We start from the raw sequence: 14,823 nt of genomic DNA, 5'->3' as shown, positions 1-14,823 counted from the left end.
TATATTCTCCTATGTTCCTACTATCTCCAACAAGGAAGAAAGATACATTTCTTCACCAAAGTTATACTTTTTTTTTAATTTTTATTTTTTTTTTGGCTGTGTTGGATCTTCATTGCTGCGCATGGGCTTTCTCTAGTTGTGGAGAGGGTGGGCTACTCTTCATTGCAGTGTGCAGGCTTCTTGTTGCAGTGGCTTCTCTTGTTGCAGAGCACGGGCTCTAGGCACATGGGCTTCAGTAATTGCAGCATACAGGCTCAGTAGTTGTGGCACACGGGCTTAGTTGCTCCACGGCATGTGGGATCTTCCTGGGCCAGGGATCGAACCTGTGTCCCCTTCATTGGCAGGCAGATTCTTAACCACTGCACCACCAGGGAAATCCCAGTTATACTTTTTGAATTAAAAAGAAGGAAAAGTAGGCTTCCCTGGTGGTGCAGTGGTTAAGAATCCTCCTGCCAATGCAGGGGACACAAGTTCGATCCCTGGCCCGGGAAGATCCCACATGCCGTGGAGCAACTAAGCCTGTGTGCCACAACTACTGAGCCCATGTGCCACAACTACTGAAGCCTGCGTGCCTAGAGCCCGTGCTCCGCAACAAGAGAAGCCACGACAATGAGAAGCCCGTGCACTGCAACAAAGAGTAGCCCCCCCCACCGCAACTAGAGAAAGCCCGCACACAGCAACGAAGACCCAACACAGCCAAAAATAAATAAATACAGAAATAGATAAATAAATTTATTTAAAAAAGAAGGAAAAGTAAAAGTTTTATTTTGAAACATTTTAAATCCATAGAAAAATTGAAAATACAGTGCAATAAATACCTGATTACCCTGTCATTGTTAGCCTTTTCCACACTGCTCAAATCTTTCTATACACACACACACACATACACACACACAACCACCCCTCTTTTGCCAGACTACCCAAAAGTAGGTTGCAGACATTATGGCACTTTATCCTAAACATTTTAGTCTGCAGCCTCCATCTCCCCAAAACATAGACATTCTTTTACACAGCTATGTCACTGTTACCAGAGCTAGAAATACACTACTAATTCAAAATATCAGGTACTATACAGTCTATACTCATATTTCTCCAGTTGTTCCAAAAATGTACTCTACAGCTATGCTTTTTTAAACAGGATCTGATTAATGTTCAAGCATTGATCCTTATGTCTTTTTAGACTCCTCCAACCTAAAACTATCCCCTGACCTTCTCTTTTGTTCTTACTAACATTGAATCCTCTGATAAGTCTAGATTAGTTTTCTGTTTTCTTTGGAACATCTCACGTTCTGAATTTGTGGACCATTTCTGGGTAGATCCTGGTCAAACATTTCTGGCAAGAAAATCCCATGGCTTATGTTGAGAACATCCCAGTGTATTCTGTCAGGAGGCATTGGATGCCAGGCCATCCCACTGTTGGGGATGCCACGCTTGACTTGGTTAAGAGGTTGACTGTTATATCTCTCAATTATAAAGGCTCATTTTCCATTTTCTGATTAGTGGATCTACAAAAGAGTGATACTTTGAGGACTTTTGACCTTCCAACCAGTTATTTTAGGATTCACTGATGATCTTTGCTTTCATCCATTATTACATGGAGAGTAAATGGTGATTTTCTATCATCCCTTCAATATTTAATAGCTGTCATTAAAAGAAGAAAGATTTTTGACTGACCTTCAAGTCAAAGTCACTCAAACAATTTTATTACATTTTTTTTCAGAATCAGATTATTTACTTCATTTAGTTCCATAACTTAGATAAGATATGAGCAAATTGGTTATTTGAAAATGTTCAGGCTTATTTTAGTGATAGTCCTTATTCATGATTATCAGTTAGATTTCTGATCTCCAGAAAATAATAATGAGTTCATTAAAACTGTAATAGTAACCCAGTACTTTAAAGTGATACCAGAATTCAGTGCTGTGGGATTGAATGGTTTATACCTTTTTCTCATATGTAATAATAGCAAGTCCCCTACATACGAACAAGTTCCATTCTGAGATCACATTCGTAAGTCCCTAGGTACCCAATAACACAATCGGCTATGTAGTACTGTACTGAAATAGGTTTATAATACTTTTCACACAAATAATACATAAAAACACAACAAAAAATAAAGAAAACATGTTTAATCTTATAGTACAGGACCTTTGAAGGTACAGTGGTACAGTACAACAGCTGGCATACAGGGACTGGCATCGAGTGAGCAGGCAAGAAGAGTTACTGACTGGAGGAGGGAGAGGAGGTGGGAGATGGCAGAGCTGAAGGATCGATAGCAATAGGAGACGGAGGGCAAGCTGCAATTTCAGTCATGCATGACATTGATGGCACAGGTTCTGGTTCCTTGCTGGATTCAATTCTATCTACCCCCTTGAAAAAAACGATCCAATGATGTTCGGGTAGTAGCTCTTTTTTTCTCATCATGGATGACACGGTAGCACTGGATTGCATTCTGAACAGCTGCTGCAACCTTCATGTAATGTTCTACGTTCAGGTCCTGTGCCTCACAAACTAACAGTGCCTCCTCAAATAAAGAGAATCCCCTTGCCATTTCCTGCTACATGAATCTCTGGTTCTTCAGTTACTTCTCCCTCCTCTTGTCTCTCTTTGTCCTTTCTCTGGGTCTCCAGTTTCATCAGGTCTTCATTAGTAAGCTTCTCGTGTTGCACAGCAAGGAGTTCAATGAAGTCGTCCTCTTGCAGATCTAGCTCTGGCTTCTCGCTGAGGGTCACTAAGTTGCTGAAGACCTCTTTGGACTCCTTCTCAAATCCATGAAAATCGTGAACAAACTGCAGGCAAAGTTTCTTCCAAACCTCATTGATGGTGACGGCCATAACCTCACGCCAAGCAGTCAATGTTTTTTGTGGCCTTGTAGATGTTATAGTCCTTCCAAAACTGTTGCAGGCTTGTTCCTGATTCTTCAGTTACCTTTACTGCTTGACTAAAAGTGTAACGTGAATAATATTTCTTGAAAGTGGCTGTAACTCCCTGGTCCATAAGTTGGATGAGGGACATAGTACTTGGTGGCAGATGTGCTACTTTGATGTTGGGATGAAAGTCGTTCATGAATGGGGGGTGGTCTGGAGCACTATCGAGCAGCAAAAGAATGTTGAATGGGATGTCCTTCTCCAAGCAATATTTCTCTACCTCTGGGATAAAGTGGTGGAAAAACCAGTCCTGCAAAGTGGCCTGTGTAACCCAGGCTTTGGGGTTACTCTTCCACACAACAGGAAGAGAGCCCTTGGCTATGTTTTTAAGGGCTCTTGGGTTCTCTGAATGATAAACTAAGAGAGGCTTCAGCTTCATATCGCCAGAAGCATTGCCACCAGACAACAGAGTTAGCTTATCCTTTGCTGCTCTATAGCCTGCCATTGACTTTTCCTCCTTACTGATGTAACTTCGGTCTGGCATCCTCTTCCGGTACAGTCCTGTCGCATCCACAATAAGAACCTGCTTGGGTGAGTACGTGCCTTCATCAATAATTTCTCAAAGCGTTTCAGGAAATTCCCAGGCAGCTACCGTATCTGCACTTGCTGCCTCGCCACTTACTTTTACGTTGTGAAGGTTGGCTGTAGCATTGAACTGATGAAACCAGCCATGGCTGGCATTAAAAGATGCGAGCTTTGATTCTCCACCGTGTTTCTTCTTCAAGTCTTCATAAAGTCTTTTGGCTTCCACTTGAATCAGCATTAATCTGAGTTGGCCTCAACACTGATACTGATCCTGCATCTACACCCTGAGAACTTTCTCCATCTCCATCATTTTTCCACACTTTTTGATATTATTGTCGACATCACTGGCACATCAGACTTCATGTATTCCATGATCTTGTCCACTTTCTTAGAATCGTGCTGATGGTTGAATGATTCATGTTATAAGAATGAGCGACGTCAACCATCCTTTTGCCTCGCTCCACTCTCTCAATTATTTTCAGTTCTGTTTCTATCGTTATCACTTGGCACTTCTTAGCGGTACCAGACACATCACCACTGCTTTTACGCTTGCTTCCGGACATCCTGGGCTTGAAATAAAGATACTGTATTACTGTACTCTATACAGTACTGTACAGTAAAGTACACAAAAGCACAACCACTTTTAGAGGATGCACACATGTGACAATATTTGCCAGATACGTGAACTAACTTATATGATTGGACATGCGAACGCATGTTTGCATCTTTGAAAGTTTGCAACTTGAAGGTTCGTATGTAGGGGACTTCCTGTATCTGCATTATGTATTCCAAATTTCAGTATATTGATTTGCAAATATGAGCATCTGGGGTTCTGCTATTTTTCAGGTATGCGACATTACAGTCTATTTTTGTGGAACAGCATATACAGTGTTAAGCACTTCATATGTATTATATCAGGAACTGATATATCTGGCACATAATAGATCTAATAAATGTTATTTCTCTTCTTCATTCCCTCTCTAACATTCCCAGTCACATCACATTTAAAAAAAATATAGTTTCTTTTTTGAAGACTAACAGTTCTATTTTAGAAAATAATGTTGGAACATAAGATGGCATTTTGTCTGTTGTGCTTGTTTTAATTATTTGAAAACACAATGCTTATATTAGGGTAAATTTGTTAACTCTTTTTGTGTGCATATGTGAAAATGTAATGGGTACACATGCTAATGTTATCACCTGACAGAGGTAGGCTACGTGGTTAACATACTTGTCCTTAATCCAGGTCAAGGGTGATAATGGAAGGTCAACCCAGTCTGGAGGGGCCTTGGTCTCTCTTTGGTCCACTAACAGAGCTTGTCTGGTAACCTGTGTTGGAGCAAAGGCAAATGTTTCAGGAGGTTCCAGGGCTACGAATGTCTTAAGTCACATCAAACCTTCCTGATGTCACTTTTATATTAATTTTGCTGAAAGTACCCAACTAAAATAGCTTCCTACAGCAAAGTTAATTTGCTGTCATCAAGTAGAGCATGTCATAATGATGATAGTTATTATCGTTTAATAGTTACTAGTTGTATATCCTACCTATAGGAGATCTAATGGTTGTAGCTAGTTTATTTTATTTATTTTGATATACTTTATTCATTTTGTCAGTTTAGCAAATTTAAACATGCTTGATTCATAAGTTTATAGCATGCCAACAATAGCAAAATAATTGGTTCACAAAATGTTTTGCCTTTTTAAGCTGCCTCATGTCTCCCAACTTTTCTATGCACAGTGATCCATAAATATAACCCATGGAAGTTAAAAGGTATAATACTTATTTATAGATGAATTAGTATAGTAAAAACCAATATTAGTAAATTATACCTCTATCATATAATTTTCTTGACTTTAGGAGAGAGAAAATAAAATTATGTCACAGAAAGATTTGCATGTACTGAGATAACTTTATACTACTTTTTTCTTCTTTATACCTAGAGAATGGGATATTATAGAAACTGAGGAGCATTATAAGAGCCGATGGAGATCTATTAGGATTCTGTATCTTACTATGTTTCTTAGCAGTGTAGGTAAGTATTAGAAATTATACATAATTTAAAAAATTTAGATAAAATATCATATTTTAATGTCATTTAATTAAAAATTATTTTTTTTATTATGGTAAAAACCACATAACATAAAATGTACCGTCTTAACCATTTCTAAGATCAGAGGTGTTAAATATCTCTACATGGTTGTATAACCAATCTCCAGAACTTTTTTATCTTGCAAACTTGAAACTCTATACCCATTAAACAACAAGTCATTTCCCCTTCCCTCAGCCACCATTAACCATCATTTTGCTTTCTGTTTCTATGAACTTGACTACTCTAGATAGTTCATATAAATGAAATCATACAGTATTTTTAATTTTGTGATTAGTTTATTTCATTTAGCATAATGTCCTCAAGGTTCATCCATGTTGTAGCATGTGTCAGAATTTCCTTCCTTTGTAAGGCTGAATAATAGTCTGTTGTATAAATTCTAGGAGAGGGAAAACTTTTCGTTTACTTTCTTATATTTTATAGCTAAGAAAGTAAAGGAAAGGTTTTTAATTTGGGGCCTGCAAATTAAACTGACAAAAGGCAGATCAACAGAAGAAAAGCATAAAAATTTATTTGATGTAAATATTTTTATGTGAGATATGGGGCTTTAGAGAAAAGTGAAAACCCCAAAGAAAGGGTTAGACTCAGGGACTTATATACTATTATAACAAGGGTCTCTAATTGTGGAGAGGTGACTAGACAAAGAAAAGGGGTTGGCTTTCTAGGGATGGTAAATTGTGGGAAAGTGACTAGGAAATACATGGGGGAAACTAATGGAGGATGAGGGTTATTTGAGTAAGGTTTGTTTGTGCAGACTCATCTCAGCATTGATGCTCCATCTGCAGTGATACGAATGTTTTCTTCTTCCTGGTACTGGAAGAGCACATTTCTCAGGGGAAATTTATGCCCAGTTTTTAGGCAGAAAGGGGGAAGACAGAAAGCCCTTCTGTGTCTGCTGTTTGTTAGTTGCCTTCAGCTCAAAATAATCAATATGTTAAAGCAGCATATTTTTGGGGTAGCATGTTCTGATCCTCTTCAGTATATACCACATTTTGTTTATCCATTTATCTGTTGATGAACATTTGGGTTGATTCCATATCTTGTTTCTTACAAATAGCTGCTGTGAACATGGGTGTGCAAATATGTCTTTAACATCCTGCTTTCAGTTCTTTTGGGTATATATCCAGAAGTGGAATTGCTATATCATATGATAATTCTATTTTTAATTTTTTGAGGAACTGCTATACTTTTTTCCATAGCTGCTGCTGCATTTTACATTCTAATCAACAGTCAGGGTTCAGATTTTTCCACATCCTCACCAACTCTTATTTTATGTTTATTTGACGTTAGTCATTCTAATGGGGTAGTAGCTTATTGTGACTTTGGTTTGTATCTCCTTGTACTCACGTTAGGCATCTTTTCACGTGCATATTGACCATCTGTATATCTTCTTTGGAGAAATGTCTGTTCAAGTCGTTTGCCCATTTTTTAAATAGGGTTGCTTTTTGTTGTTGAGTTGTAGGAGTTCTTTATATATTCTGAATATTAATCCCTGATCAGATATGTGATTTGAAAATATTTTCAACCATTCCATGACTCTTTTTTTCACTCTGCTGATTGTGCCCTTTGATTCACATAAGTTTTAAATTAGTTTTTTTTTTTGCGGTACGTGGGCCTCTCACTGTTGTGGCCTCTCCCGTTGCGGAGCACAGGCTCCGGACGCGCAGGCTCAGCGGCCGTGGCTCATGGGCCCAGCTGCTCCGCGGCATGTGGGATCTTCCCGGACCTGGGCGCAAACCCATGTCCCCTGCATCAGCAGGTGGACTCTCAACCACTGCGCCACCAGGGAAGCCCCAGAAGTTTTAAAGTTTGATGTAGTTTAATGTATTTGCTTTTTACTTTTGTTGCCTGTGAACCTCATTTAACTTTTATATTGACACATACCAATAGTAAAGTCCAAGAATATTAATCTGTATAGCTTGATTATTTTTAACCTATTAACATTATTTCTGAAAATATATTTACTGAAAAAGTTAACCTTTATTAGAAAAAAATTTTAATATTAAGAACTGTAATTATGTTAAAAATGGTAAGGAATGAAAATATATAGGAATTCTCAATACTGTGATAGTTTATAAAGGAATGTTTTAGGGAATCAATTTTTTTTCCAAGCGTGGACTCTAAGTCCATAGGCAATAATTTTACAAATGGTTTTTTCCCCTGAGATGGATTTAGTGAAGGTCATTTGACTAAGTTGTTTTCCATATCCTTTCCATTTATCCCAGGTCACCCTCTTGTTCTCTCTCTCTTGCCAGTCTTCTTTATGATTCAACATTGAGCAAAAATAGACTTTAAATAAAGCTAAAACTAAAGAAAAGTACAAAATAAAGGATATTTTCAACAGTTTTTTGGATTGTATATCTATTATTATGCTTTCCACAAATATCAGGAAAAAATGTTGATTCAAATTGGCTTGAACAGTAATTTGTATTTTCTTATAAGATATCCATATTGGGACAACTCCAGGTGAAGTTCACTGGCTCTGCTTCTGAATAAGGTTTTTGGTTTTGCTCTCTTCTGCATATTGCCTTCATTCTTAGGCTATAGGAGGGATGCAGCAGCAGTTCCACGTGTCACATCCTTCCACAGTAATTTTTATTGATTGAAAGGGACTTATTTTTTAAACCTCCAAAGAGATGAGGAGTCCTTTCTTGGAGGTCCCAAAGTAGACCTCCCCTTATTTCTCACTGGTCAGAATTGAATTACCTGTTAATTTCTAAACCCATCATCAGCTGGGATAGTGAGATCTAATCAGGATCTACCCTCTGGATTTGGGGTGGACACAGTGTCCTCTAAAGCCTGTGGCTTTGTGGAGGAGTGATGGATACCTCAATACAACCAGGATTCTATCAGAGAGGAGGAAGGGGGCAAATGAATGTTGTGTAGGTAACAATCTCTGCAACAGATTGTTTTTTTATTTAAAGCATTTCTAATTTTTGTACTCATTTATCTAAAATATAAGTAATAATTTCAAATTTAACAGCAAAAAATTTTTTAACTTTTAATCGGCATGTGAAACATTTTACCTGTTTACAAGTTTCTTGATTGTGAGATAGTAGTCTTATTTTCAAATATTAGTTGATTCTTTTCATCAAGTCAATGTGTTAATTCAAAATACACTAAGATGAAACTAATAATTATATTATTTTTTAAAACAGACTTTTAAAAAGGAATGTAGTACTGATACTGCTACAACATAGATGAACCTTGAAAGCATTATGCAAAGAAAGAAGCCAGACACAAAAGACCACATATTGTGTGGTTCTATTCATATGAAAGTCCAGAATAGGAAAATCTATAGAGACAGAAAGCAGATTAGTGGTTGCTTAGGGCTGTTGGGGAAATGATAGAGGATAGAGGATAGAAGAGTATAGCTAAAGGGTTCAGGGTTTCTTTTTGAGGTGACTAAAATATTCTAAAATTGACTGTAGTCATGGTTGCACATATCTGACATGCTAAGAACCATTGAATTGTACACTTTAAATGGGTGAATTCATTGTGAATTATATCTTAATAGAGCTGTTTTTTTTAAATAGCCTTGATAGAATTGTGATTGGATGTGCCTAATATTTAAAATTGACAAATAACATTGGAGTTTATCATTACAGTTCTCAAGCTATAAAAGCTAGCAGAGATAATTTTCTTTTAAGGTATGCCCATCTTGAGAAATTCTGTTTCTTTATAGCCACTGCCCCCTTTAAAGTTCATTTTCCTTCTTCTTAGTCCTCCCTACAGTGAATTATCTCTCCCAAACAACACAGATTAGAAGTCTAGCAATTCCTCTATAACAAAGTAGCCTTACCTCCATTCATTTCTGCTATAAAAACTTAACAAAGCTCTCAGTAATTTTCTTTTCTTTTTTTTTTTAAAATAAATTTATTTATTTTTGGCTGCGTTGGTTCTTTGTTGCTGTGCGTGGGTTTTCTCTAGTTGTGGTGAGCAGGGGCTACTCTCCGTTGCAGTGCATGGGCTTCTCATTGCGGTGGCTTCTCTTGCTGTGGAGCACGGGCTCTAGGTGCACAGGCTTCAGTAGTTGTGGCATGCGGGCTCAGTAGTTGTGACTCATGGGCTCTAGAGCGCAGGCTCAGTAGTTGTGGCGCACGGGCTTAGTTGCTCCATGGCATGTGGGATCATTCCAGACCAGGACTCGAACCCGTGTCCCCTGCATTGGCAGGCAGATTCTTAACCACTCTGGCACCAGGGAAGTTCCAGTAATTTTCATTTACAGTAAAGACACGTGAATAAGGAGAAATAGGTCCTCTGCTTTTATTATGTTAATTGTGGTGAGGGACTATAATTATATATGTTTTCCAGCCTTTAATATTTATTTTCCTTCTGATAAATAAAACCCCACTGCTTAATAAATTAGACATTTGTGATCGTAAATTTGTAAATTCAGAATGATGTTTTAAAATCCATGCTATAGTTCAAAAATTTCTATCTATAGTGATGAAATTATTATAAGTATAAATAACAGAATTTGCCTCTTCACAGGATTTTCTATTGTGATAATGTCAATATGGCCATATCTCCAAAAGGTTTGTGCACTTTATTCGTCTCTTATGTAGCTGTAGTAGTAATAACTCTTATGTAGTTAAGAGTTTTCTAGAGAGTCTCTTTGGTATTCTGAGTTAATCTTTACTAAAATAAATTGAGATAATCTTCAAAAGAGGCTTATAAGTAAGGTGACTGTATGCTTTATTGTGCAAACCAGAGCACTCTTGAAGTGAAAAGAGTGCTTTAGCAGGAAAATAGGTTTATATCCAGACAATTGCAGGCAAATGTAGATGTATGGTCACCTACTTATTAGCCACTTTCCCATCCCATCCATACCCCTTCCCTAATAAAAAGGAAACTAAGCTAGACATAGTCTGAATTCCTATAATGTATAAATGATATTGCTATGGAATAAATTGATGCTTTCTGATTGAATTAATTTGGGTTGTCAGGTGACATTGTGAAAAGAATAGACAATATATGTATTTTGATGCTGTGGTTACTACATGGGAAGGAGGGAGTGAAAAGAACATGCAAGTTTGGTGGGTACTCTGACATCATTTGATCATCAGTTGATGATCAAGTCCTGTCAGTTCTACCTTTTTAAAAAATATATTTGACATATAACTGTCAGTTCTGTCTTAAAATTCCAGTAATGAATTTATTAAAAATCAGTATTTAAGGTGGAGACATAATTAATCTATAATAATATTTCAGTTAAGGTTCTTGAAGGAGTTCCTCTGTGCTTCCTAACTCCTCTTCGCTCCTTAACCTGCTACAATCTGATTAACTCCTCTGCTACCCTGCAGCTGCTCTTGATGAGGTCTCCAATGACTTAATTGCTCACCAAATAGTAGATACTTTTCAGTCCTTACTTTAGGTGACATTTGGGTAGTGTTTGACATTGTTGTCCTCTCTTTGCTTCTTGAAACTCTCTTAGCTTCCATGACATTACTCTTAACTCTTTATTCTTAAATTATTTTGTGTATTTTTCTTTATCAATTTGCCCCTTATATTTTGGTTTTCTCCAGAGGAGAGAGAGGGAGAGAGAGGGAGAGAGAGAGAGAGAGGGAGAGAGAGAGAGAGAGAGAGAGTGTGTGTGTGTGTGTGTGTGTGTTTCAGCCTAGATCCTGAGCCTTGGCCAATATTAGATCTATAGCCAGTAATTTATTATATCATGTACTTGGATGAACCTAAGTTCCTCAGATCTTTACACTTTTTCCTCCTTTTTTTTTCTAGAGTGCTTTCCTTCCCTCCATCTCTCCTTTCCTCTGCCATTCCCTTACTCCCTTCTTCTCCACTATTTTTTATTAATTCTTCAAGGCTTTGCTCCAATGTCACCTCCTCTGAAAAGCCTTTTCTTACGGTCCCTCACCCAGTTTGCATTAGAAGGTTTTCCTGTGTGCTTCCATATCCCTTTATCATTAATACTTATCACTGAGTGTTGTAACAGTGTGTTACAGAGATTTTACCTAACTTCTCTACAAAATTGTTAGAATGGTTAGATGGCTTCAACAAAAATAGTAGACACATTTGATGAATATTTAGGGTTTAAAAATTATACCTATTATATAAGAAAGTTATTGACATCTTATATTTCATTTTAGATTTTTTAGTTTTTATAATTTTTAACTTAAAAATACTATTTTCTTATGCTATCTTTTAAAAGAAATATAGGGAAAAATACACATTTTACTTTTTAGTGATTTAGTGCCACATTTTCACTGCCATTTTGAAAATTAATTTAAACTAATTAAAAAGTTATTTTACATGAAATCGTTACTCATGACACTAAAAATTCTTTCCATACTGGCAGAATTATTAGAATTGGAACAGAATATTTAACAATTCTGGAGCAATATCTTCTGTGCTAAAATATGTATTTCCATGTATCAAAACTCTTGATTTCTATGGTCCCTGTATCTAGTTTGTTTAACCTCAAAATTCTCAAAAGAAAGGTATTTACAAAATTAGGTCTACTCAGCATAATAAGTTGAATTTTGAAAAGGTACACTCCTTTCTCCAGATATTTGTAATCTCTTCAAAGGTAAATTTATTGAGAGCACATGAACATATCACTAGTTCTTGGCAATACAAGCATAACATTTTCACCAAAAACCTTGTGAGTTAATTTTCTCAAGTTATCTAATAATAATATTATCTCATTGTGTGCCAGGCACAATACTAAATCTTTCATCTAAATCATCTTTTGATCTTCATAACAACTCTGTGAGGTGGTCATTATCACTCCTGTTTAACAGATAAAGAAACTCAGACTAGAGAAAGTTAAGTAGCTTGCCCAAGATCACACAGCTAGAAAATGGTAGAATCAAGCTTATCTGAAACCAAAATCTGACTCTACAGTGCTATGTTACCTACTGTCTTAAGATTTTTCATTCTTTTTTTTAAATGTTATTTGTTTGTTTATTTTATTGAATTACAATGTTTCAGGTGTATAGCAAAGTGATTCAGTTACACACACACACACACACACACACACACACACACACACATTCTTTTTCCAATTCTTTTCCATTATAGGTTTTTACAAGCTACTGAATATAGTTCCCTGTGCTATACAGTAGGTCATTGCTGTTTATCAAAATTTTCATTTTTAATTTAAGGCTACTATCTCTTTTATGATAATATGTTACCAAATATTACTTAGCTTAAAAGTCATCTGTGAGAAAGATAAAAAGCTAGGCCAAAACCACCCCTCTAAAACTCCCAAACAGTAAGTTATCTGTCTGAAAGGAATTTGGCACTGCTGTGAATCTCTGACTTGTGCTTCTGGCCCTGGCTGATAGATAGCTATCAGCCCAGTGATTCTGTAGCCTGTGTTGCCCAGAGTTGTGATTGATTTCCAGGAAAACTCATACTCTTAAACCCAGATTTTGAATTGGAATGATAGGTTATCTATAGGCCCAGGGACATAGTGGGACTACTCATGCATGTTACAATAAAATATAATAATAAAACTGACATATCAGTAAAAACAAAATACCAAGAAATATTAATTTTTTATGTATAGGTAACATTCATTTAGTGCATACTATAGGCAGACATGACCCTAGGCACTATACATGTCTTGGCTTAAATAATTCTCATAACAACTCTGTGAAGTTACCCCCATTTGACAGATAAAGAATTAAAGCATGCTGGGTTTTTTCCTCAGCTGCTCAAAAATGTAGGATTTTTCAGAATCAGTTAAGTAGAACCTGGTTTGGAAACTCCTTGATGGCAAGAACTGTGTTTATTCAATTTGTATTCATATAGCCTCACACAGGTTTTGTTGCAGAGAAGGCCTTGGTAACTGTTAATTGGATGAATAAGCAATAATCTATAAGTAAATAGTTGAGGAGGCTTGGAACACATCTCAGCTCCCATAGCGAAGCATTAAGAGTTCTAGAACTTTGACTTTGTCAATATTATTAACATGTTTAGAGAAGAATGTTTTGAAATTCAGTACTACGCACTGTGGGCTTTTTTTTTAAGGGAAGAGACGGATCTAACTTTCACTGAAGTGTGCAAAACCAAACAAGTTTACAGATAATTACCATACGATATGAGTGGGTAAAAGTCTAAGAGCATGATGTGTGAGTGTGTGTGCGTGTTCACAGGGGAGAGAGAGCTAGAGGGAGAGGGAGAGAGGCAGAGAGGCAGAGAGAGACAGAAGGAGTGGGGGCTGGGGGAGAGAGAGACATACACACAGACTGACACAGACAGACAGACATGGGGGTTAGGGAGATGTTGCTGATCCAGACTAAAGAGATCCTGGAAGATTTCCCAAAAGCAGTTATATCTGAGCTGAGTTTGGAAGGCCTACAGAAACTGGTCACCAGAAGGGGCAGTCTGGGCCACAAATTCCTATCAGGAAAGCAGGTGGAGATGGAAGGGGCAGTAGAGGATCCTGTGCAAAGACCTGGAAGCAAAGAGCTTGACTCATTTTGGAAACTTCAAAAAGCTCTGTGTGGCTGGAAGTTAGAACTGGGGGGAGGGAGCATGCAGAGAGATGAAGTTAGAGAGGAGAGAAGTGACCAGCTTGTGAGCTAGTTTTACATAATAAGTAGTTTAGGCTTTATCCTGAAAACAATATGATAATCGAGATCATTAGAGGTGGCCAGAGGATTGGAAACAACATGCTGTTATTACTATAAGAGAGAGAGAAACACACAGGAGCACAGATAACAGTTCAATTACTGAACTGATACCTTCTGTTGTAGTATAGAACCTGTATCTTCCAAACCATTTTACTTTCCTGTTACAATTCTAGCAGAATTCTAGCAGATTCCAGTTTTCCAGTCATTGTATAGAATAGTATCCAATAAAAATAGCAAATGTTATTAAAATTGTTAGAGGCATCTTCAAAAGTCAGCTCACTTCTGTCCATGAAACGGACACTTGACTATTATGATCAATTGATATCCTGAGGAGACACTTTTATCCTTTTGCTTTCAAACCACTAGACATTTAATATTAAAATTGTTTTCATTGCTTTTTTGAAAATTAATTTTTAAATTTATATGACATGAAGTCATTATACTTATTCACTCTTATTTCTCATCCCACACAAACAGAAATGTACCTAAATATCTTCATTTTAAGCTTTAAAAAAATATCTTTGGAAGAGAAAAGGCCATGGTTTTCCTTATTAAGTTCTACCACTTAACCTATATATGTTTAAACTTATGTCCTAAAATTTAATGGCTCTTATTTTTCCAAATTATTATATAACCTACCATATTTTTTTTTTTTTGGGGGGGGGG

At 36.8% G+C, this 14,823-nt stretch overlaps 1 protein-coding gene across 1 annotated transcript in view; it reads left to right on the top strand.

The window, feature by feature from the left end:
- MFSD8 (major facilitator superfamily domain containing 8) overlaps nucleotides 1-14,823 on the top strand; it is a 41,808-nt gene that overhangs the window by 4,013 nt on the left and 22,972 nt on the right. Inside the window, exons 2-3 of the mRNA XM_007446258.1 lie at nucleotides 5,394-5,485; nucleotides 10,055-10,098. Of these exons, the coding sequence (XP_007446320.1) occupies nucleotides 5,394-5,485; nucleotides 10,055-10,098 (136 nt within the window). The remainder of the gene's footprint in view (nucleotides 1-5,393; nucleotides 5,486-10,054; nucleotides 10,099-14,823) is intronic.

Source organism: Lipotes vexillifer, unplaced genomic scaffold, assembly GCF_000442215.2.
Source record: "Lipotes vexillifer unplaced genomic scaffold, Lipotes_vexillifer_v1.1 scaffold159, whole genome shotgun sequence".
Lineage (NCBI taxonomy): Eukaryota > Metazoa > Chordata > Mammalia > Artiodactyla > Lipotidae > Lipotes > Lipotes vexillifer.
The sequence above is the reverse complement of the archived record's forward strand: the minus strand, read 5'-3'. Positions and strand labels throughout refer to the sequence as shown.